The following is a 25215-nucleotide window of genomic DNA, read 5'->3' on the forward strand; positions in this document are numbered from 1 at the left end:
GTTTTGCAGCTTAGTTTATAAGCTTATACACAAGGTTAACCATACATCCATAAATTAGTAAAACATATCTGAAATGAGTACTTTAATGTCATCAAAAGTCTATAATTTAGTTTTAGAAAAATTAGGTTAATTCCTCAGTACCTGATATAATTATCTAATTTTGTACATTTTAGTTATAAAGGACCCTCATTTTTTTCCCATTTATTCTTTCCTCTGAAAGCCACCCAAGCAAACAGAACTTTCTCTTAAACCAGTCTGATAGCTATGCTGATGTAGCTTCAAAGTAATGCTCTAATCTTTTCCCCCTGCCATATAGCTTCCCCTTCCCTTCTCCCCCAAAACTCAATTTCTCTGTACTCATTTTCTGCTTGAGATTGGTTTATTTTTATGTTATTCTGTACTCATTTTCTGCTTGAGATTGGTTTCTTTTTATGTTATATGAAATTATTCTCTTTATTCAGTTATTTAGCCTCTCATCTGAAAGGCCCACTGTAATTTCCATAATTAAACCATCATACACTCTATCCCTATTTCTACTGTTTTGTTTTTCCTTATAACACCTGAGGTAGCATATATTTACCTACTATTTATTTCTGTCCATTAGAGTGAGAGCTCAGTGAGAATTGGAAGTTTGTCTTTGTTCACTGTTATATCCCATTTAGCTAGAGCAATGCCTGGGAATAAGGCACCTATAGCAGTCCTTAAGGTTTTTTTTAGAATAAATCTTAATAGCCAATGAAAAATTTCAAGTCATATTTTCATCATATTTTAGAAGTTTTGTCACTAAGTGATATTTTTTAAAATTTCCAGTTTATGTCATTTTATTCTGTAGTTAGTACTGTTTTTAGGTAATGAGCTGAAAAGAATGCTAGAAACAATTGTTACAAGTGTAAATTTTTATAATTGTTGATAGAAAATTTGGTTAAATTCTTTAATAACCTGACTCTGAAATTAATATTTAAGAAAATAGGACTATTTAAAATTATATATTCTAGTATCATATAGGATAAAACAGTTTATATTTTTCATAAATACTGAATACTGGTAAGTTAAAAAGCTTCCTTTTACAGTGTATATATGATTGAATTGTACAAAATTCTTTAGATCTAACCATTTTTTAGCCTATAAAAATATCAGTTACATGGTTTGAAATAAATCAGTAACCTGATCTCTGATAGGTTGTTTTTTTTTAACACTGAAATAATTTGCACAGTGAAGGAAAAGACTAAAATGCATATCTATGCAGGTTTGTAACACTCTTGTTTTGTTACTTATTTCTAGGCTGTTTAGCAGACATGATCCACAAGCAGAAGAAGCATTAGCAAAGAGGAGGGGAAGGAATAGTCCAAATGGGAACCTCATTAGAATGCTGGTTCTTTTCTTTCTTGAAAGTGAGGTAAATTTTAACATAGCTCTTTGTTTTATTTTTGTATTAGATTAAATTTTAAATAAAATTGTCATTTAATTCATTGCAATTAATTGCTATTTTTCAATCCTATGAAAATAAGCCTGTTTCTTACAGAATTGCCTGCATGGATTTCCTGATTATAGAATCTCTATTCTGCCTTTTGTAGGAGTACATATGTAGGTGTGGGTCAACACTGAATAGAGGCTAACAGTTTTTAAACTTTTATAATATAGTACTGCATACCTGTTTGTTGTTCCTCTTTGTTTTTCTTGAATTTCTGCCTGTAGCTTTTAAATTATATAAAGAGCCTGTGAAAATTGTCAGGTTGTAAATTAGTTCTAACTTGTTTGAAAATTACATTTTTTAAAGACAAATAAAAGTATGAATTTAAATGTTTTAATTGAAAGATTATAATCTCCATTAGCAGTATTTCCATGTGACATTTTGATGTCAGTTATCCTTAAATAATTTTGTAATTAACATTCATAATGTAGTGTCAATCAGAATCTGCTTCCACAAGTGAACTTTGGTTTGCCCACTAAAATGCTCTTTGGTATTAGAACTATATTTCCTACTGCTAGTATGACACTGAGGGAATGGTAAACTAAACCTAAAGAGAGTTCCTGAATGAATAAACTACTTGTCTTAGAAATGAGTGGGAACAGAATTACAAAGAAAATGGAGAAAATCTAGAAATCTTGGACCCTGAATTTTACTTGGAAAAATATTTTTGGTTTGTGTCAAATGTCCAGGAAGGTAAGATACTTCAAAGATTCTTATTCAAATTTGAAAGTACTGAAGAAACTGTAGGAATGAGAAATAGACAAACAGGCAGCTTATATGAAAATTGAGATCAGAGAGAATTAGGAACTGTGTCAATGGAATGAGTGGAGTTAGGGCAAAACAGGGCAGAAGAGTTACTGATATTTTTTAAGCAAATTGGAATGAACAGAAAATGAATAAAGAAACAAAACGTCTGGAGAGTTACATTCGAGTAAAGGATGTTTTTGGAATAGTGTTTTAAATACATATAGAAATTACATGGGGAGCTTGTTAAATAGCATACCAGTTCTATTCAGTAGCTTTGGGGTGTGGTGTAGCATATTCTAAATATTTTTAGATGCATATTTATGTTGTTTATGCCTCTGGTCCAGAGACCGACTACACTTTATGTTGTAAGGGTTTAAAACATTTTCTTAACAAAGCAAGTGTAGATATAGAATGGTGTAAAATACAAAATACTTGTAAGGTTTAAGATAAAACACTAAATACTCAGTAAATATCACCCTTGTGATAGGCCATTTCAAGTTATACCTTTAGCCATATAGGTTTTAAAGGAGCATGATTAAAAGTATTAACAGAAAATCAGGTTCTGTATGAAAATTTGACTTTAATAACAACAATAGTTTCAAAAATTGATAGGGATGAGATATGCAAATGATATTTTTTTAATGCTTATTTATTTATAGGTTGGGGGAGAGAGAGAATCTCAAGCAGACTCTGCATTGTCAATGCAGAGCCCGACTCAGGGCTCAGTCTCAGGAACCATGAGATCATGACCTGAGCCAAAATCAGGAGTTGAACGCTTAACCAACTGAGCCACACAGGCATCTATGCAAATACTATTTAAACTATTTGTTGAAAAGTTTAAGGAATATATGATAATTTGGACTACTGATCTTGATTATTAATTGAAGGAAAAATTTTCAAATCTCTGAAAGCTCAAGGACTTTTTGATATTTTAAAAGGTATAAGTACTTAGTTTTATAGTTTTATAGTTTCATTTTTTAATTAAAGCAGTAATTTATAATGTATATTACTGTTCTATTTTCAGGTGGCATTACTGTATTCCTATGCTTGCCGCTGTTTACTGAAATGTTGTAAGAAGATTAAAATATATTTCCCACTCCTCTATGGCATTCTTTTCAGTTGCAGAACGACTGCAAATCATTTATTTTTTAGTTGGTTCATAATCATAATATGTTCTTTATGCCCTCCTCTGTTTCATAAGAAACATTGTTTGTTAAAATCTTTCTTCTTGCCCTATAAAACTAGTGTACACCTGGAGCTGGATGCTTGTTAAAGCCATACTCTTAGGGTGGGATTCTGATGGTGTCCTACTCTGAATTATTCTTTGTTTTGCTACAACACATTAATTAGTAATATTTTAGTAATAGACTTATATAAAGTGGAGTTGCAAGAGACCCTAGAAGTCATAACATAGAATGAATCCAACTTAGGGGCACCTGGGTGGCTGGCTCAGTCAGTTAGCGTCCGACTTTGTTTCAGGTCATGATCTCACAGTTCAGTTCATGAGTTCAAGCCCCGCGTTGGGCACTCTGCTGTCAGTGCAGAGCCTGCCTCAGATCCTTTGTCCTCCTCTCTCTCTGCCCTTTGACCCCCACTTAAAAATAAATAAACATTTAAAAAATATTAAAAAAGAATGAGTCTAACTTATAGATGAGTTAACTAGTCAATTAACTAGGATTAACTGGAAGGATTATCCTATTGCTTTCCTTTTTTTTTTTTACTGGATGACAAGAGTGACATTTTAGTAATAGAATTCTAAAATACTGAATTAAAAGAAGTTTATAGTCCATGGAGTAGCTTCCATGAATTACAGGTGAAATAATGGAGATTAAGAGATAGGTCTAAACTAGTTGTTAATTTTCTTTTCTTTTTGTATCAGAAAGTAACATTTTAAAGCCAATACAACCTTTATAGCATTCAGTGATTTCAATGATAAAATACCTTGTGTATTTTAGATGAATGACAATCAGTACTTGAATGTGGTAAGTCCAGGTTCCTAATGTGACCATAGAACTTACTATAGAAACTGAGGCTTTTCAGAGTGGCAAAAATGCTATTAATAATTATTCCACAGCAACTAGCATAGCCTAAGACATTGCTAGATAACATACAGAAAGATGGTCACCCTCCTTCTAAGCATATGAAATGATGAAGTTAATTATATCAGTCATTTAAGACAGAAAATTAACAGATTTATTGACATATCCAAGAAATCTCTACAGAGTGATCATGAATGATAATATATGAATAACTTTTTTTTATGTATTCAAGATACAACAATAACTGGCTCTATTTCAGCAGAGAATAAAACCCCGTATAAGAGTATTTAGAATTTTAAGCTTAGTAATTTGGGATAATTATTTGCACTGTGAATGATTTTTCATAAAAAGAATCAAAATAAGGTTCCATTATACAGTGAACTCCTTATTGTATTTAACTACTTGGCAGAAAAGTCAGCAGGCAGAGAAAATTTCAGTTAAAATATTATGAGTAATTTTGAAGCCAATTAAAGATGAATCAGAATGTACCCAGAAAATTGTAATTACTCACCAGGGAAATGAGATTAATTTGTCTTACATATAGGTTTAAAGGAGAACCTATGAAATAAATTACACTCAGATATAGAAGAGTAAAATCCACCTTGATATAGATATAATTTTATATATAATCTTAATTTATATGTTACATATAATTTATAAATAAATTTAAATGTAATTTTAATTATTTTGATACACAGTGACTCTTTATAGAGTTACCTTTTTTTAAATCTAATTCCTGAAGAATGCTTCCTGAAGTATGCTTCCAGATACTTGATTTTCATGCTGTTTTTATAAAATTATGATACCAGAAACTATTTTTAGAAAATTTATTTTTGTTTCATTGTTAGTGCTCCACATGCTTTTTATTCCCAGGATTTTTTATAGCCATTGAGAATGCTTCAAGGCCTTCCTTTCGATAGCTTTATCTTTCACTACCAATAGATCCTTGGTATAAAGTGTCTGAAAGATGATTACAAGCTTTTACTGGCCATGTTAGAATTTTTTTTTTATCAGACATGGACTTACGTGGTATTCTTGAGGAGATTTGAAACTAGCAAGTTATGTGGTCTTCACAGATGCCCCAAGACAGAGAGACTGTATCATAAACATTATGTCAAACTAATTCCTGACTGATCATGTTATACTAATTATTGTTGCTAATATTGGTGAATTTGAAAGTCATAATCAGAAAATGGGCCAACACATTGTCATGTCCTTCCAGTATACACATTCAGTTTGCAAGAAGTGGTTACTGGTGTTAACAGAAGGGTTCTACTAAGCCACCATCTTAACTAATCAAAAAGATAAGGAAATTGTCAAAGAAGTTAGCAACTACATTGAGAGTATTGGCTATCACATACAAAAAAATTTCTGGAACAATGACAACATACATACCTGAGCTAAGTTTTAATATGCTGTGGTTCAAGGCATAGAGAAATCATTTTTTAAAATGCCAATGGTAATAGAATTATACTATTTAAAGCCTTGAATTGTGCCAACAACTCATTCACCTGAAAACTTCATGCTGAATATCTCAAGATGAAAGAACTGTGAGGAATTTGTGAAAGCTATAAAGTACGTTATTATGAATTCTATTAGAGTTAAATAACCCGGAGTCCCATACAAGGCACAAAATTAGAGGGAAATTTTTAGAGATTTCCTGGTAGATATCTGAAATAAAGCAAAGGTCAGAGCAGAACAGGCTAGTAAAAGGATTAAGCTATAGGTAGTAATTAAGTGGCTGCCTTTAGTTGAGCTTATTCTTCACTTTACAAGTATATTTGGGATGTGGACCTCCTGAGAACAAAGGAGCTGATGTATGCCCCAGATAATTTACAGCCACCAGGAGGAACAGGGAACTTTGGCATTCAAAAGACATTGCATACCTACAGGTTAGAGGGAAAAGGCTGCCCGATTATAGATTCTAGGTTCTCTCTTTTCACTTCCCCTGTACAACCAAGGAACCCAGGACCTTGCAATCAGACTTAAGAAAGGGATTCTAGCTACCATTATTCTTGAGTCTGGAGTATTAACATTACATGAACTAGCAACCAAGAATCACTGAAACTTGAGCAAGCATAAAACCCAACATATTGATGAAAGTTTTTGATTAATTCCCCTGAATGTAAGAGGTTATTATGAAAGAGGAGGGGAGTTCATAGAACTTAAAAACATGATTTCCAAAATTTAGAGGTGAAGCAGCTCATTAAATGGCCCACATGAACCTAGTCAAAGATTGACTATAGATTAAACCATGGGATTTTTCCAGAAGATGGAACAAAAGAATTGTGAGAAGGAAATTAAAAGACAGGTAGTACAGATTAAGTTTTATCGTCTAGTTAGGAGTTCTGTGGAGAGAATAGAGAAGAGGAACTAATCTAAGGACAGGCAGTTAAAATGTTTACTACCCATGACCCTATATACAGAGTATTGCTTGAGGATGTTTTCTAGAAAAATAAAAAACAAATACACGAAAAGGAAAATAAGAAATGTTAGTAACATTGGTGAGCAAATAAATCTGAAAAAAACTAAAACTAAACCTAAATATATGATAGTGAAACTTAAGGCAAATACCTAAAATTATTCTTAAAATGTGGGAGTGTAATGTCAACTTAAATGAAGAGAAGTAAATAAATGTGTTAGCGACCTTAGTGATGGAAAATAGACGTTAGAAAATAAACTGAAAAAAGCACAGATAAGACAAGAAAATGTCATCAGTAGAGCACAGGGAATCAGTTGCCAGGAGAATTTCCAATATCAGTTATCTCAGTAAATGTATAATTGGATTAACATGCTTTATAAAAGGCAGATTGTCATTTAGGGTGAAATAAAACGAAAAGTACTGTTTTTAAAACATTAATCAACACAGGAAGTAAACACAGGAAGTAAACACAAATAAACACAGGAAGTAAACAAGCTGAATAAAGGCTAGATATAATTAACAAATGCTTAAAGAAGGCTGGGGAGACAGTATCATATAAGATAAGCCAGAATTGAGAACCAAATATATTAAGAGAAAGGAGGTTTTATATGTATTGAAGGTCTAATCCACCAAAAATATAATTGTGAATCTTTTTTACACCTGTTTTACAGACGTATGTAACGTGCACATAGGCATAAAAGCAAGTTTATTGAACATGGGGGAGGAGTTAATTGTGATGAAGTAGACAATAAAATCTATTATTTTAACTATTTTGAAGTGTATAGTTCATTGGCATTAAGTACAGTTACATGACTGTGCATCTATCAATGCCATCCATCTCTAGAACTTTTTAAAAATCTTCCTGAACTGAAACTCTGTACCCTTAAATAATAACTCCATTCCAGCATAGGTTTTAATAGCTACAACTTCAAAATGATTGATTTTTCTGTTTTCTGCTGCTAATTTTCATTTTTGAAATCAGGTTGTACACCACTTGTACCTGTCATTGTTGGAATGATGCTACTGATGGCCTAGGAATAGTTTTCTAAGATATGTAAATTTGGAAAGTTTGAATGTATCTTGCTGTAAACTTTTGCCTGTGTTCTTTCTAAGCAGAGATGGTAATAAGTATTATCTACTCTGGAGAAAATCATTGGAAAACTGTGTGTGCATATATGCATGTGCATATTTATGTGTGGCTTTCCTGAGGCATTTGAGGAATGGAAGATTTGAAATACGATGGAAATGAAGTATAGAATTAAGGAGTGCAAATGAAGCAGAACTTTAAATATATCATCAAAATGCACATAGAAGAATTAATGATAGAATTAGGAGTGAGGAAGAAAACCAGCTCACTTCTCAGTTATGCCAGTATATCAGCAAACAACCAGTACATCTAGAAAGGACACTTTCATACATTTTGGGACCAGTATTCGTGATGTGAAAACTATTGTCTCTCACTAGTACAAGCACATAAAACTGAAGTAAGAATTGTATGAAATAGTGCTTAAACTTTATATGTGCTATATACTCTTTTCTATTTTTTTTTTTTTAATATTGGTCTCAATGTATTAAATTAGTTTTAACAAGAAACTAGTTTGAGCTTCGCTGGATGTCATGAGCCTCAAGGGTGGAAGAACATTTTTACAATAAGGGTGGAGAAGTTAGTTGTAGTAGCAGAAATCAGAACAACACCAACATCTCTACTTACCTTCTCTGAGGAGCTTTTTGAGTAATATTCTTCATGGTGTAATAACTAACAAGTGGTAGAGAGTATACTGTGAAGTGTTTGATGAGGAACATGAGAGTGTTTGTTAGTGTGGAAACATAGATTCCAAAGAAGATTGTCAAGAGTAACGAGCAGCAAAAAATTGGTTTGGGGTGAGATGGGAATGCATTGAGTTAAATGGAAATTACAATACGAAAGAAAAGAAATACAGTAGCTTAACATAACATTTTGACCTTGACCAAGATGAGAGATGTAAAGTAAGTAATTCTGACACCAAATTTTCAAATGGAATTCTGGGAGAAAGGAATATATGTCCTTTTTTAAAAAAAGCTAGTTCTAGAAACAAATCAAGAATAATGAAAAGTGACCTTGATCTAATTTATAATTTCAGGAATTCTGTTAAATAGTTATACTTTCAGTTTCCTCATCTATAAATGATGCCGTTGGACTAGGAGATAGATCCTTAACCTTACTACTGGAAAAAACAAAAAATTATCAAGTCTTCATACTGCATCCCCATTATTTACAATGACATACAAATATGTTTATTGTTTTCTAAGTGGCTCTTGGAAATATTGTGACCAAGCCATTTCAATTATGAAGAAAATGGTTTATCAAATTGAAATATTATTAGTAGTTTCTTCATTAAATGTTCTTCAGTCACAGTTGATTTGTTATTTTTAGTTACATGAACATGCAGCCTACTTGGTGGACAGTTTGTGGGAGAGCTCTCAAGAACTATTGAAAGACTGGGAATGTATGACAGAGTTGCTATTAGAAGAACCTGTTCAAGGAGAGGAAGGTATAGTATTTTGACAAGTTGATTTACATGGTGTTTGGGGTTTTCATGAATAATCATACCATCCTGTATAGGTCATTTCTTAAAATTAAATATATGTAAGCACACTATGTGTCTTTTTGCAAAGAGAACAGTTTGTTTCCTCTAACAAGTGAGAATATCTCTATAGTTTATAGAGTTTATAACATCTCTATAGTTTTTAGAGTTTATAACATCGTTCTAGATTAAGACTGCTACCATGCTGCACAGTTTTTAAAAATCCATGTGTTGTGTAATACTCAAAAAAGTTTTCTTTATGCTGATTTGAGACACAAAATACTGATGTACTTCATATAAAAAAAAAAAATGTGCCCCTAGAATTTTACTGTATTTATGTGTGAATTTGGAAAAGGCTTTGACACATAAGGATTTAATTAGACCAGAGCCATCCCCTTTTGTTATATTTTCTTAAATATTAAAACCAGGAAATAAAAAATAAAGTCATTTACCTAGTTTCAAGAAATAGAAATAATTGTTATATGAAAATTTCTGAAGTATGTATCTTACTACATGTTAAATAATTAATATGAACAGCAAAATGGATATGTATATTTAATAAGGTATTTATATTCTAATTCTAAAAGCTTATATGAATATGAGCTCCTTAAAACTAGAAATGCTTTTTCCTACAAATGGTTTGTTTTTCAAACTAACCCATGATAATACTTTAAAGAACTGCTGTTTTACTTAATCCATACAACAGACCTGGAATATGGACACTTTGATATAAGTGACACTTGGGGTGAACCAAACATGGACTTCAGAATCAAAAGAAATACATTCAGATTTTTAACTCTTCTCTTTTGTCACTAGAATTCTCATTTTTTTTCTGATTGTTAGCTTCTTTTTCTTCATAATACAGAGGTTATTTTCTTTACATATCTTATGTGGGTTTTGTGAGGATTAAATAAGATAGTATACTTTTGATTTCCTCTTCTGTTTCCCCTATTTTTTTTTTTTTTTTCTGTGTGGTTCAGCCCTCTGGGATATAAGAATAAAATGAGCCATCTCCTGCAATAGACTACCTGAACAGGTCACTAGGAAAGTGATCATCCCCTGGTGTTCTTTCTAAGCAGTGATGCTAATTGGCATTATCTACTCTGACTTTAACAAATTCAGTGAGAGAAACAACAGGTATGCATCATATACAAATACACTCCAGTAAAGTGGCTCACATTGCCTCGTTTAAACAAATATTTGCCTCACAACCTCATTCTTAATCTGTAACAAAAATCCTTCCCCAGATTTTCCCAGACCTTCTATAAGGTGCAGGTAATTATAGTATATTTGACCCTACTTTATAATTTACTTTATTCTCATGTGTTTTTCTCCCTGGATATCCTTGTTAAGAAGATGGCCCTATTTCAAAATTGATGGTCCAACTAGTTTCACTAGGTCAAATTCTCAACATTACTCCAAAATTTTCTCTTTATTTTACTTACACGGGTTCCTGCTACATTCACTGACTTTATGCATTCTGTTTCTAGTGAATCTTACCATTTTCTCTAATAAAATACAGTCTAGTCAACACTTGAGCAAAGTGCCTGCCATACTATATAGTAGTACGTTCCATTCATTTTTTTACCCTTGACTGTTTCCATAGAATCAGCGTATTATCAGAGTGGGTTAGAACTTGTTGTTTTTTCTTTTTGTCATCCCATGCTCTATAAGGTTATTTCCAAGGAGAAGAAGGGAAGCAGAGGAATATAAATTACGGAAAGAATAGACAAAGTGCTATGCTTTGGTACTTTTAACCTTTTACTCATTTAAATAAGATATGTCAGTCAGTCAGTAGTAATTACTATGTCAGTTGTCAAGGTGTTTTGCATGGATTTATCTTGTTGAAATAACTATGTACTCTTAGATGTTTTGTGATTTAAGTTTAGTTGACATTGGGTTTAACTTCAGTCAAGAAGTTAGTTTGGTTTGGCGTGACATAGGTTTGTTTAGTTTGATTTTAGCTAGAAAAGTGAGTTAAAATGGGAAAAAAGTTTTTTTGTTTTTTTGTTTTTTAATTTTTTTAACGTTTATTTATTTTTGAGACAGAGAGAGACAGAGCATGAACAGGGGAGGAGCAGAGAGAGAGGGAGACACAGAATCCGAAACAGGCTCCAGGCTCTGAGCTGTCAGCACAGAGCCCGACGCGGGGCTCGAACCCACGGACCGCGAGATCATGACCTGAGCCGAAGTCGGACGCCTAACCGACCAAGCCACCCAGGCGCCCCGGAAAAAAGTTTTTAAGTGAACCCAAGTTTTAGGATATGAAGGCAAGGCTGAAGAGATTATGAATAACAAGCACAAAACTGTATCTATATCATGACCCCACTTTTTTCACACATTTGTTCACATGCATGCTGTGCCACATACTAGCTCAGGCATGGAATGGCATCCAAAGCAATCTTCTTTGCTAGTATTTAGCTGTATTTTCTGATAACAAAATACCACTAGTAACCTTTATTTTTGAGAGTGATTAGAAATTAAGTTATGTTTTAGGTAGGTGGAGTATGACAGTGGATGAAAGTTCAGTTAACAGTTGGAGACAGAGGACTGAAATTTGGGGAAACAGATACATTGTTAAAGATTTACAATAGCAGGGGCACCTGGGTGGTTCAGTCAGTTAAGCGTCCGACTTCAGCTCAGGTCATGATCTCACGGTCCGGGAGTTCGAGCCCCACGTCGGGCTCTGGGCTGATGGCTCAGAGCCTGGAGCCTGCTTCCAATTCTGTGTCTCCCTCTCTCTCTGCCCCTCCCCCGTTCATGATCTGTCTCTCTCTGTCTCAAAAATAAATAAACGTTAAAAAAAAATTAAAAAAAAAAAAAAGATTTACAATAGCAGTTTAAATCATCATATCCTAAAGAATGCCTCATGGTGTTTTTAAGGGTCAAGTTGTGGTGGTGATGGTGGTGGTGGTGTTTTGTTGATGTGTGTGTGTGTGTGTGTGTGTGTGTGTGTGTGCGCGCGCGCGCATGCGCGTCTTAGCAAAATCAAATTACTGGATAAATTTTTAGTATAATATGAGGGCCTGGGTAACAGGTAGCCAGGTAACAAAACCATAACTAAGTCATTTGACTTATGTGGTTTTCTGCTTCTTCATCTGTTAAAAAGAAAATCCCAAAAAATCTAGTGTAGATAATCTTCTGTGGTCATTTCTGCTAGTAGAATTCTAGTATCTAGGTACTGGATAAAGTATATATGGGCAAATAGAATTCTTCAAAGCAGGAATCATTAATTTATTTATAATTTTAAAATATTTATTAACCACCTTCTGTATTCTAACTGTAACACTAAGCACCCAGGGTGAATTCCTGAGCAAGGTCAGCTCACTGCCCATAAGAAGTTTACATTCTCTTAACGAAGGCAGATCAAAACCAAGTAAAAGAATAATTTAGGAGTTAATAAGTGTGATGGATGATAATATTATGAGGGGTCCATCTTCAGATTGAATCCCTAAAGGAAGAATTTGCTGAGGAGGCCACCTGTGAGTCAAGAAACTGAAGGATGAAGGGGTGCCTGGGTGGCTCAGTCAGTCAGGCACCTGACTTTCGCTTAGGTCATGATCTCACAGTTCATGGGTTCAAGCCCCACATCGGGCTCTGTGCTGACAGCTTGGAGCCTGGAGCCTGCTTTGAATTGATTCTGTGTCTCCCTTTCTCTCTGCCCCTCCCCTGCTCATGTTTTCTCTCTCTCTCTCTCTCTCTCTCTCTCTCTCTCTCTCTCTCTCTCTCACACACACACACACACACACACACAAACACACACACAAATATTAAAAAAAAAAAAGAATCTGAAGGATGAGGCGGCTAGCCATGGGAAGTATCAAAAGAGAGCCTCCTAGGTAGGGTAGATAGCAATTACAGAGGATCTGAAGCATGAATGATACTGTGTTTCAGTAGCTGCAATAGCTAGAGTGTAGTGAACCAATGGCACAAGATGAGATACAGGCAGAAGCCAGATAATGTAGAACATTTTAGCTTGTAAGGAGATTTATTTAGTTCATTCTAAGTAATAGGCATGCAAAGATTTTAAACATGGGAGTGATATGATCCAATTCATATTTTAAGAAAAATGATATTTGCAAACATCATTTGGAATAGGCCGAAGACCAGTTCGGAAACTGCCATGATGGTCTGTATGGGAAATGATAATAAAAATATAGAAGAGGAAGATAAATTATAAAGAAAAAAAAAAAAAGAGCCCATGGCTGAGTTTTAAAGATTGTTGCTAGGGGACAAAAGCAGGAAGGGCAAGAGAGACTAAGAGCCTCTAGCAAGCTATATAAAAAAGGTAGTAAGAAATTATTATACCCTATAGAAGCTCAGTAAAAAGGATGTTCAAGAGACCTGGGGATAATAACATATATTACAGAGAAGAAGAAAAACTGCAAAGATTATTAGTTTTAGTGGTGATTTAGGTTGTTGGTGACTTTTAAGCATTTCTTTTCAATCGTAGTCAGGGAAAGACGCCACAGTTCAAGGTGATGTGAATAAAACATTAGTGAGGAAATGGAGATAATGTACAAAGAGGTTTCCGAAGCTTTAGAAAGTTGTATAGTTACCTGATAATTCATAGTGCAAACAGCTACCCATTTCTTACCGTCACTGTGGCTGTTTGGCTCTTGTCTGTGACTTATGGCTTGTTATGCTTTCAAATTTTATTATTTGGCTTGGCTGTCATATCTCAAAGGGAATTTCAATTAAATTGTAACTGTTTTGAGTTTACCATGTCTAAATAGATGATTCAAAATTATAAACTAACAAAATTAATGTCATTGGACACTGTAAGGTTGGGTTATTCTTCAACACTAAAGATTTTTATACAGAGTAGGGGAATGTTTCTGTACTTGTTAAGTTCTCTCTCCTCATTTTCTACACAACTAAATTTTCTTCATAAGTAAAAGAAAATACATTTAGTTCATAGACAAACTTGTCATTCCTTTTATCAAATGTGAAAAAGTATAAAATTCTAGAATCATAAAAATAGAAACTTAGTTGTTTTATTGAGTGGGAAGCTTTTTTCCTTTTATTTGGATCAAGGAGTATAAATGGAAGAGCTGAAGCTATTTCATGTGGCTTTCCTAAGACAGGCTGAACTTCATGTGTTTTTCCTAAGACAATTAAAATGTTAAAACCAAAAAATGATTGCATTAAGATATCCATACATCATATTATACAGGATGATTTTAGTACAGAATAAAAAGGACAGGATTTTATTATGTCTTTTCCTTCTCATTGATATTGACCATTTTTTTAATAATCAATATAACTTCTAAAGCTTAATCTCTTTTAATTTATACCTAAGTCTGTCTCTATAATCCCCGTATCTTTTGGCCTTTAACATAAATAAGTATACAGAGAAAGGGGGAGAGAGGCAGACAGATAAAATTAAGCTATTCAAATCAGTGTCAAATTTCTATCTTTAAAAATATATAGGAATGAATTCGATAAGAAAAGTACCAAATCAGTGTGAAGAAAACCATAACATTTTGTTAATTTGACATCAGATAAGATCTCAAAAATAAAGAGCTATGCTATGTACCTGACTGAAAATATTACAAAAATGTCCATTCTTTCCGTGTAGTATATAATTTTTTTTTTCAGTACCAATGCAAGAAGTGTCTGAGTGGCTCAGTCAGTTGAGCACTCAACTCTGGATTCTGCCTCTGGTCATGACCCCGGGGTCATGGGGTCAAACCACGCGTCAGGCTCCACACTGAGCATGGAGCATACTTGGGATTCTCTTTACCTCTGCCCACTCATGCTCGCTCGCTCTCTCTCTCTCTCTGTCTCTCAAATAAGAAAATAAAATAAAATACCAGTTTGAATTCCAGTGGGTTTCTGCAAGTTCTTCAAGATGAGATGAGAGGAGGAAGTAAGCAAAATGATTTCATATAAAATGTTTTCTTTTGTTTAAAAGGATAGTGCTTGGGGCGCCTGGGCGGCTCAGTCAGTTAAGCGTCCGACTTCAGCCAGGTCACGATCTCGCGGTCCGTGAGTTCGAGCCCCGCGTCAGGCTCTGGGCTGATGGCTCAGAGCCTGGAGCCTGTTTCCGATTCTGTGTCTCCCTCTCTCTCTGCCCCTCCCCCATTCATGCTCTGTCTCTCTCTGTTCCAAAAATAAATAAAAAACGTTGAAAAAAATTAAAAAAATAAAAAAATAAAAGGATAGTGCTTAAGAGCACAGACCCAGGAATCAGACTACCTGAGTCCATGTCTTGACTCCACTACTACCTGAGTACTTTGAAAGTTACTTAACTCTGTGGCTCATTTTCCCTATCTATAAAGTGTGAAGATATTAGTTCTATCTCTTGGAATTGTGTTGAAGATAAAACAAGTTAACATACAAATCACTTACAACAGTGCCTTACTCATCATAAGTGCTTAATTAGGAATGTGTGGGTGGCTCAGTCAGTTAAGTGTCCAACTTCAGCTCAGATCATGATCTCGCGGTTCACAGTTAGAGCACTGCTTCAGGCTCTCTGCTCATAGCTCAGAGCCTGGAGCCTGCTTCGGATTCTGTGTCTCCCTCCCTCTCTTTGCCCCTCCCCCACTCATGCTCTTGTCTTTCTCTCTAAAAAATAAACATTAAAAAATTTTTTTTCAGTGCCTAATTAATTGTTTGCTATTAGCATTATAGAAATTAGAAAATATTTAGAAAAAGGCCTGGGTAAGGGAATCTTGTTCAACTAAATGTTCAGATTAGTTGAATTAAGTTATATATTAAGGTGTAACACATTATAAAGCAGCTATCATCAAAATAGGATGGTGTTGTAATAGAAATAGACAAATAGATTAGTGAACCTAAAGAATCCAGAAATCGTCTAACCATATATGATAGAGCCTAAAACATTTTTTTAAATGTTTAAGTGGGACATTTAAATGCAGGGAAAGCTGGTTTACTTAACAATGGTGGAGGCATAATTGGCTGTTCATCTGGTGTAAGAATAAATAGGCCATATTCATGCAACCAGCAGAAATAAATTTCAGACAGAATAAATTTATAAAAGCTAGAGAGAGAGAAGAAAATGAATTAGAAAATATATTTTTAGGGACGCCTGGATGGCTCACTCGGTTGAGCATCTGACCTCAACTCAGGTCACGATCTTGCAGTTCACGCATTCAAGCCCCACTTCAGGTTCTGTGCTAATCTCTCAGAGCCTGGAGCCTGCTTTGGATTCTGTGTCCCCCTCTCTGTCCGTCCCTCCCCCCACCCCCGCCTTGCTTGCTCTCTCTTTCCCTCAAAAATAAACTTTTTTTTAATTAAAGAAAATATATTCCAATAATCTCTAGGACAAGGAGATCTTTGAAAGCAATGCAAGAAACCTAGGAGCCTTTTTGTATCTGTATGAGATAATAGATGTTCGTTAACTTTGTGATAATTTCACAATATATGTAAGATCATTATGCTGTACAACTTGTACAGTGTTATATGTCAATTATATCTCATTAAAACTAGAAAGATAAAAAAAAGCCAGAAGCCATGAAACAGTACAGATGTAACTTTGTAAAAATTAACAATTTCTGTAAAAAAAAATTCTAACAAAAGATACCCTAAAGATTCTGGCATCAAAAGGACAAACTAGGAGAAAATATTTGCCTCATTCAAAAGACAAAGTTACTACTCCTTATACGCAGGAATTCAAGAAAGGTGAATAGCAGTAGAAAAATGGGCAAAGAATAAATATAAAAATCTCAGAAAAAAGTTCTAAGCCAATAAAACAAGAAAATACATTTCACTGATTAGTACAAAGGAAGAAGCAAAATAACGAAATAACGATTTTTCAAATTGGCAGAAATTAAAGGGATTTATGACATTTCGTGCTGGCTAGGGATATGAGGAACCAAACATCATTGCAGTTGGAGGTTTGAATTTCCATAAATAACCTTATATTTATTTTAACCTTTGACACATTACCCTGTCTCAGAATTTATTCTACAGAAACATAAGTATCAGTTACATAAATATATGTGTGTTAATGATATTTGTTACTGCATTGTTTATAGTGACAAAAATTTGGAAACGATTTGAGTAAAAGGTAGAAGAAGGTTGACTAAATTGTGGAACACTTATGTAATAACATAATTATGTAAGAAATTATTCATAATGTGTACATAGTGACTTGAAAGATATTCAAAATCTATTATTTTTTTAAAATATGTAGAGCTCACTTTTTATTTAGAAAAAGATATCCTATTGTATGAGCTTTAAATGATGAGAAGGAAATATGGTAAAATTTTGGTATTGCCTAATTCAGAAATATGGTCTTAGACTGGGTATTAGAAGAAACCACTGTCCTCTTTTTCTTTACTTTCTAATTCTCTTTCATGTTTGACTTAGGATAAGCATATATTACTTCTTTAAAAAAAAAAGTATAGACTTAACTTCAGTCTTTAAAATAACCAGTAATAAAATATGTTTGCAGTTTTTTATAACTGTGTGTTCTCTTTAATACATGGTTATTATAAAACTGTCTACTCATACTAATGCGTTTTGTTTCACTTTAGCAATGTCTGACCGTCAAGAGAGTGCTCTTATAGAGCTAATGGTTTGTACAATTCGTCAAGCTGCTGAGGCACATCCTCCAGTGGGAAGGGGTACTGGCAAGAGAGTAAGTTAAATTAGTGAGAAATCTACCAAAAGACTTTTAATGTAATTAACTGTCTTAAATATTTGAAAATTTTGATGGTATATGTATGCATAAAAACATGGAATTTCTGTAAAGGATACATGCTATGGTGCTTTGTCATTATATACTGTCTACTGCACTTAGGTTTCAAAAATAGATTCTTTTCTTCCATGTTCCCAAAGCACCTGTACCTGCTTCTGTTCTAGTACTTTAATAATTTTCACATTCATATCTGTTAAAAATGCAGAAAGGCTCTGAAAGCAAACTGCCTAACTTTACTCTTCCATTTAGCAACTATTTAATCTTCAGATAGTTGATTATTTTCTTTGTGTGTTAATTCTCTTATTTGTAATATGGGGCTAATAATGCAAGTTTTATTGGTTATAAAGATGAATTGAGATAGTCATTGATGGAAAGACCAGCTCTGGTGGTGTGCAGAGGTAGGTAATTTCTCTCTACAAAAAAAGAAAAAATGAAACTGCAAAATTTGTCAAAAAAAAACTTATCAAAGAGCTCTGGAAGTTCACCAGAGATAAAAAAACAAATTGAAGGATTTGTTTTTGAAAAGCTGCTAAAGCTTCAGGTAAAAGCAACAGGAGTCTGCTGCCTTCTTGCCTGGGATTATAATGCACACACACCCATCCACAAGGTTGATGTCGTGTTACCAGAGTGGTACTGTCTGCAAAAAACAGCAGCTTTGCTTGCAGAGGGGGCAGACTCAATATGGTACAAATGGCAAAAGTCCAGAGCTTTGTGAACTAAAAATGGCAAACATGGTAGAAACAAACAAGGAAAACCCACAGCTGTGATATTCAGAGGTTGTGGTCCCAGATGGGAAGAACAGTGGACCAGCCAAGAATCTAAAAAATCCTGGAAATGAAAAAGCCATAAAAGGGTGAGATGAGCTCTCCATACATCACTGGCTGACTGAGAAACCTGAGAAAACCCAATGGAAAATAAAAGTCAAAGCAAACTTAGGTATTAGCTGGACTTTTTTTTTTTTATTAAGTTTTTTATTTTAATTCCAGTACAGTTAAAATACAGTGTTATGTTAGTTTCATATGTACAATATAGTGATTCAGGAATTCTGTACATTACTCAGTGCTCATGATGATAAGTGTACTCTTTAATCCCCAAATGCCCCACCCACCTCCCCTCCGGTAACCATCAGTTCCTTCTCTATAGTTAAGAGTTTGTTTCTTGGTTTGTGTGTGTCTCTTTTTATTTTCCTTTGCTCGTTTGTTTTGTTTCTTAAATTCTACCTATGAGTAGGATCATATGCTATTTATCTTTGTCTTGACTTATTTCACTTAGCATTATACTCTCTGGCTCCATGCATGTCATTGCAAATGTCAAGATTTCATTCCTTTTTATGGCTGCATAATATTCCATTGTGTATGTATACAGTATCTTCTTTATCAGTTCATCTACCAGTGGACATTGGGCTGCTTCCATAATTTGACTATTTTAATAATGCTCCGATAAACATAGAGTTGCATGTATCCCTTTCAGTTTGTGTTTTTGTGTTTTTTGCATTTTACCCAGTATTGCAATTACTAGATTGTGGAACAGTTCTATTTTTACCTTTTTGAGGAATGTCCATACTGTTTGCCACTGTGGCTGCACCAGTTTGCATTCCTACCAACAGTGCATGAGTGTTCCTTTTTCTCCACATCCTCGCCAACACTTGTTGTTTCTTGAAGAAGTGGCTGATCTTTGAATATACTTTCTAACCCAGGTCTCAGAGGGGAGAAGCCTTATATGTTGGAAGTATTTAAGCACCAACTCTGCCCAAATCATTGATTGACCAGGAATCTATTGAAATACTGAAAACTCTTAGGAAACAGGCTTTAAAACAAAAATAATGAAAATTCTAAGCAGAGGCCACATACATCATGGGAGAGACAGATTATATATACATTTCAGGTTTAAGATTACTTTTTTAAGTAATGAAACTCAGAAAAATCAGTTAAAAATCCATAATTGCTTCACCATATTACCTAAAAGTGTTGGCTCTTCCAGAAAAATTACAGCCATGCAAAGAAACAGTAAAATGTGACCATACTCTGGGTGAAAAAAGCAGACAATAGAAATGGCTTCTCATTAGGCCTAATTATTGGATTTAGCAAATACTTCAGAAAATACGTTGAAAGAATTAAAGGAAAATATGTTCAAAGAATTACAGGAAAATATGATAACAGAAATAAGGAATCTTAATAATGAAAAAACTTAATGGAAATTCTAGAGTTGAAAAGTACAATGACATTTCAAATTCATTCTTTGGGTTTAACAGCACATTTGAGATGACAAGAAACATCCTACATGAACCCAGATTAATAAAAATCATTCTGAAGAACAGAGAGTAAAGAAGACTGAAGAAAAATGAACAGAGCCTGAGAAATATGTGAAACAATATTAAGTGCATCAAGTTTGTATAATGAGAGTTCCAGAAAGAAAGGAGAGAAAGAGGAAAGAAAAACACTTGAAGATATAATTGCCAAAAACTTCCCAAATTTGGTGAAAAACATAATCCACAGATAAAGAAGCTTTACAAAACTCAAGTAGTGTAAACACAAAAGATTCATCTCTGGACAGGATAGTCACTGTTGAAAGCCAAAGACAAAAAAAATCTTGAAAGCAGCGAGAGGAAAAACATGTCATGTAGAGGGCAATTGTAATAAGATTACTAATTAATTTTTTATAAGAAACAGTAGAGGCCAGAAGACTGACAGAATGAAATATTCACTGAAAGAAAAGAAAATTGCCAACCAAGAATTCTAAATCCAGTAAAATTACCTTTCAAATATGAAGGTGAATTAAAAACATCCCCAGATAAATGAGAATTTAGAGATATGTTGCTGGAAGACCTGCCTCAGAAGAAATACTGAAAGAAGTCCTTTAAGCTATAAAGAGTAATACTGGATGTTAATTCTAATTCATAGTAAAGAATGAAGAGCACCAGAAATAGTAACTATGTGGGTGGCTATAAAAGGCCATGTATATTAATATATCTTTTTTTCCTCTTCTTTAAAGGGATGTAAGATTAATAAAAGCAATAATTATAGCACTAAAGCATTAAGATTATAAGATATGCAGATATATGTGACAGCAATAACACATATATAATAACACACATAATAAAATAAGGGTAAAGGAAATGGAATTATATCGGAGCAAAATTGTTGTATTTTGCTGTAACTCAATATTAATCTAAAGTTGATTATAGTAAACTAAAGAAGTATATTATAATCCCTAGAGCAACTACTGATACCCAAAGAAAATGAAAGCAAAATCAACAAATAAATTATAATAGTATACTAAAAAATGTTTAACTCCAAAAAACATAGTAAAGAAGGAATGCACAAAAAAAGATGAGACGTATAGATAGCAAAATGGCTGACATAAATGCAACCATATCAAAGCTTACATTAAATATGAATGTACAGAGATCCAAAAAGTAAAAATAGAGAAAACTATGGACTGGCTATGGAAAGATAGTAAGGAGTTATTGTTTAATTTTGTTGGAGATGGCAAGTTTTATTCTTAAGTCTTCATCTGTTAAAAACATACACTGAAATATTTATGGGTGAAGTGAAATGATATACCAAGAATTTGCCTTAAAATGCTACAGGAAATTAAAGTCTTTAGGAAATTAATGAAGTAATAGTGACAGAATGAGTACTTTTTAAATTTTTCCAAAATAAAAGTTTTAAAAACTTTATGTGTTGTTCCAACTTTAACTGAGCCCTTTCAGGCTAAACATTTCTTACCCTTTTGACTTGTGTTAATCATTTTTTAAGCACCTTCTTGCTTTCTCAACAAGTTCACTTCCTACTATTGCTATGTAAAAAAATTACTTTAAAACTTAGAGACTTAATAAGGCTTTATAGTCTCATACAGTTTCTGTGGGTCAGAAACTTGGGAGTGCCTTAGCTGTTCTTTTGGCTTAAGGTTTCTTATAGGTTTGCATTTAAGATGTTAGTCAGGGCTTTAGCCTCTGAAGATTTTATTGTTATTTTACTGCTTCTATAAATGGCTTACCTTACATGACTGGCGAGTTAGTGTTGATTGTTAGTGGGAGGCTTTAGAGCCTCACCATGTGGACATCTCAGTAGGACTGTTTGAGTGCTTTCAGGACATGGTTGCTACCCCCTCCCCCTGCTCCCAGAGTGAATGATCAAAGTGAGAATAAAGCAGAATGAATGAACCAAAGGAAAGTAAGGTAGACTTCTGTGTCTTTTATGATCTAGTTCTCAAAAGTCACACAACATCATTTCCACAATCTCCTATTGATTACACATGTCAGCCTTAGTCACTGTGGGAAGAGACTGCAAGGGCATGAATACCAGGAAGGAGTTACTGGGTGTCACTTGACGGCTGATTCTTACATTACCCTAGCATGGGAATCTCCAAGAAGCCCTGGTTCCTTTTAATAGAGTAGTATTTAAAGTTAAAATCTTGTCCCTAAGAGTACTCACTGTCAATTGATTATTATTTCTGATAGGCATTTTGAGTATACAGAGCTAAAAATATATATGTATATATTTCTCTGTATATATCCATATATACTAAATTACACATTTATGTTGATATTTATGACTTAAATTTAGCATAACAAGGTTTTTCCCTCTTTGATTTTGTATGTTTTTTCTTTTATTTTTTGGAAATATGTAAAACATTTATGTAGTTAAAAGGTGAAAAACATGTAAAAATATACATTCAGAGGAGTATTACTCGGCAATCAGAAAGAATGAAATCTTGCCATTTGCAACAACATGGATGGAACTATAGGGTATTATGCTAAGTGAAATTAGAGAAAGACAAATATCATATGACTTCACTCATACATGGAATTTAAGATACAAAACAGATGAACATAAGGGAAGGGAAGCAAAAATAATATAAAAACAGGGGACAAAACATAAGAGACTCTTAACTATAGAGAACAAACTGAGGGTTGCTGGTGGGGTTGTGGGTGGGGGAATGGGCTGGCTAAATGGGTAAGAAGCATTAAGGAAGACACTTGTTGGGATGAGCACTGGGTGTTATACATAGGGGATGAATCACTGGAATCTACTCCTGAAAACTTTATTGCACTATATGCTAACTAACTTGGATATAAATTTAAAAATTTTTTAAATAAAAAAACATTCAGAGAAGTCTTTGATACACGTTTCTCCCTCCTACCAGTAACCATTTTTATTTGTTTTCAGATTATCCTTTCAGTATTTCATTTTACAAGTATAGGTAAATGCATGTACTCCATCCTCCTTTCTCTCACTTACCCTCAAAAGATAGTATATTTTGTACAGTGTCTGTACCTTACATTTTTTATTTAACAGTATATCCTAGATATCACTCCATAACTGTATTTGGAGATCTTTATTTTTTTATGGCTGCATAATATCCATTATGTGGGTACACTACTGAGAGTCTTTTGGGTTGTTGCCAGCCTTTTACTATTAGAAATAATGTGTAGTGAATAATCTTGTGTCATTTCATACTTGTACCATGTGTGTTGGTGGGGTAGATTGCTTCAAAGTGAGATCATTAGATCAGAGGAAAGATAGGTATACAGTTTTGTTAGATACTGGCAAAGTCTCCCTTCATACGTGGTATTCCATTTTTACCATCCCATCAGAGATACTGTGAGGATTAACTGAGTTCGTGCATGTAGACTGCCTAACATGATTACTCAATCAAAGACAGCTTTTTCCCTAAAATCAATACTTAGACCTTTCATACATTATCAAATGAATTTCAAGACTTCTCAATACCCTGAATACATTCCTAGATGTATATTCCACTTTATATGTAGTCCTTTTTATTACTTTGTGCAGAACTAAATACATACTTGGTAAATCATTCCAGAGTGATTATTTTGTATTTTAAGAGGTAGAAAAACAATATTAAGTTCCTGGAAGAAGAATCAGATAGGAGGCCCTATTCTTTCACATTCTCAAACATCTGTGAGAATGAAGACCATTCTCAGCAAACTATCAACATTCCAAAAAATGTTGACATCGCTCTGAAGGGATGCACTACTATTGTGAAGGATGCCAGACAAACCCTGCAAAGAGACTCAGTCTCCTTGGAAAGAAAAAGAAGAGGCTCCAAGTTGACAAATGGTGGGCAAATAGAAAAGAAATGGCTCTGGTTCGCATTATCTGTAGTCATGTACAGAACATGATCAAGGGCGTTACACTGGGCTTCCATTACAAGGGAGGGTCTTTGTATGCTCACTTCCCCAACAACATTGTTATTCAGGACAGTGGTTCTCTTGTTGAAGTCTGAAATTTCTTGAGTGAAAAATACATCTGCAAGCTTCGGATGAGGCCAAGGTGTTGCTTGTTGAGTATCTCAGGCCCAGAAAGATGAGTTAATTCGTTAAGGAAATGACAGTGAACTTGTGTCAGATTCAGCTGCTTTGATTCAGAAAGCCACAACAGTTAAAAACAATATCAGAAAATGTTGGGATGATATCTGTGAAAAAAAAAACAGTTCAGCAGCCTGATGAATAAGATCTAAGTTTTCCAGGGGTGCCTGGGTGATTCAGTCGGTTAAAAGTCAGCTCTTTTTTTTTTTTTTTTCCTAGTTTATTTATTTATTTTGAGAGAGAGAGCGTGTGCACACCAGTGTGAGCAGAGGAGGGGCAGAGAGAGGGAAAGAGATAATCCCGGTGTCAGTGTAGAGCCTGATGCAGGGCTTGATCTCAAGAACCATGAGATCATGACTTGAGCCTGAATGCTTAAGTACAGTTAATTTACTGATCCACCTAGGCATTCCAGGCATCTAACTTAATGCTTAAGATTCTCTCTCTCCTCCCTCTGCACCTCCCCGCACTCTCTCACTCTCAGACAATAGAAAAGATGTCCCAGCTACAGAAACAGCAAGGTGCCAAATGATTTCTCAGACTTATTTGTGGTATTTTAAAGATACAATAAAAGCTGTATTGATTTTTTTTTTTAAATGAGGGTTTACATTTATTAAGTGGTAATTTATATTGGAATGTTTCTGTTTTGTAATACCATTCAACATTATGATCCTAAGTTCCTTCAAGATAAATACAAAATGCAGAATATCTTGGGGAAATTATTATCTTGAGTGCAGAGATATTGTTAGTGTATGCGTCAAAAAATAAGTGAAAATTTATTAGCTGCTGATAATATAAAAGCATTACTTTCTAAAGTATTTTCAGAAAAGTGTATTTAACATAGGGGAGATTACTGTTAACATATTGAGGTTAAAACTCTGGAAAAATTGTTTCACCATTAGTTCTAATATTTTTATGTTGATAATTGGTTTTATAGAAGTGTTTGTTTTTGTTTTTATTTAACCTAAACAAG

The 25215-nt window shown here is 33.9% G+C and overlaps 1 protein-coding gene and 1 pseudogene across 7 annotated transcripts in view; both read left to right on the top strand.

Moving 5' to 3' along the window:
* STAG1 (stromal antigen 1) overlaps positions 1–25215 on the top strand; it is a 402324-nt gene that overhangs the window by 302360 nt on the left and 74749 nt on the right. For all 7 annotated transcript variants that reach the window (XM_042954675.1, XM_042954671.1, XM_042954673.1 and 4 more), the window contains 3 exons: positions 1282–1396; positions 9093–9210; positions 17748–17851. In XM_042954675.1, the coding sequence (XP_042810609.1) occupies positions 1282–1396; positions 9093–9210; positions 17748–17851 (337 nt within the window). The remainder of the gene's footprint in view (positions 1–1281; positions 1397–9092; positions 9211–17747; positions 17852–25215) is intronic.
* Positions 18523–24450, top strand: LOC122230375 (annotated as a pseudogene).

This window comes from Panthera leo, chromosome C2, assembly GCF_018350215.1.
Source record: "Panthera leo isolate Ple1 chromosome C2, P.leo_Ple1_pat1.1, whole genome shotgun sequence".
NCBI classification, from domain to species: domain Eukaryota; kingdom Metazoa; phylum Chordata; class Mammalia; order Carnivora; family Felidae; genus Panthera; species Panthera leo.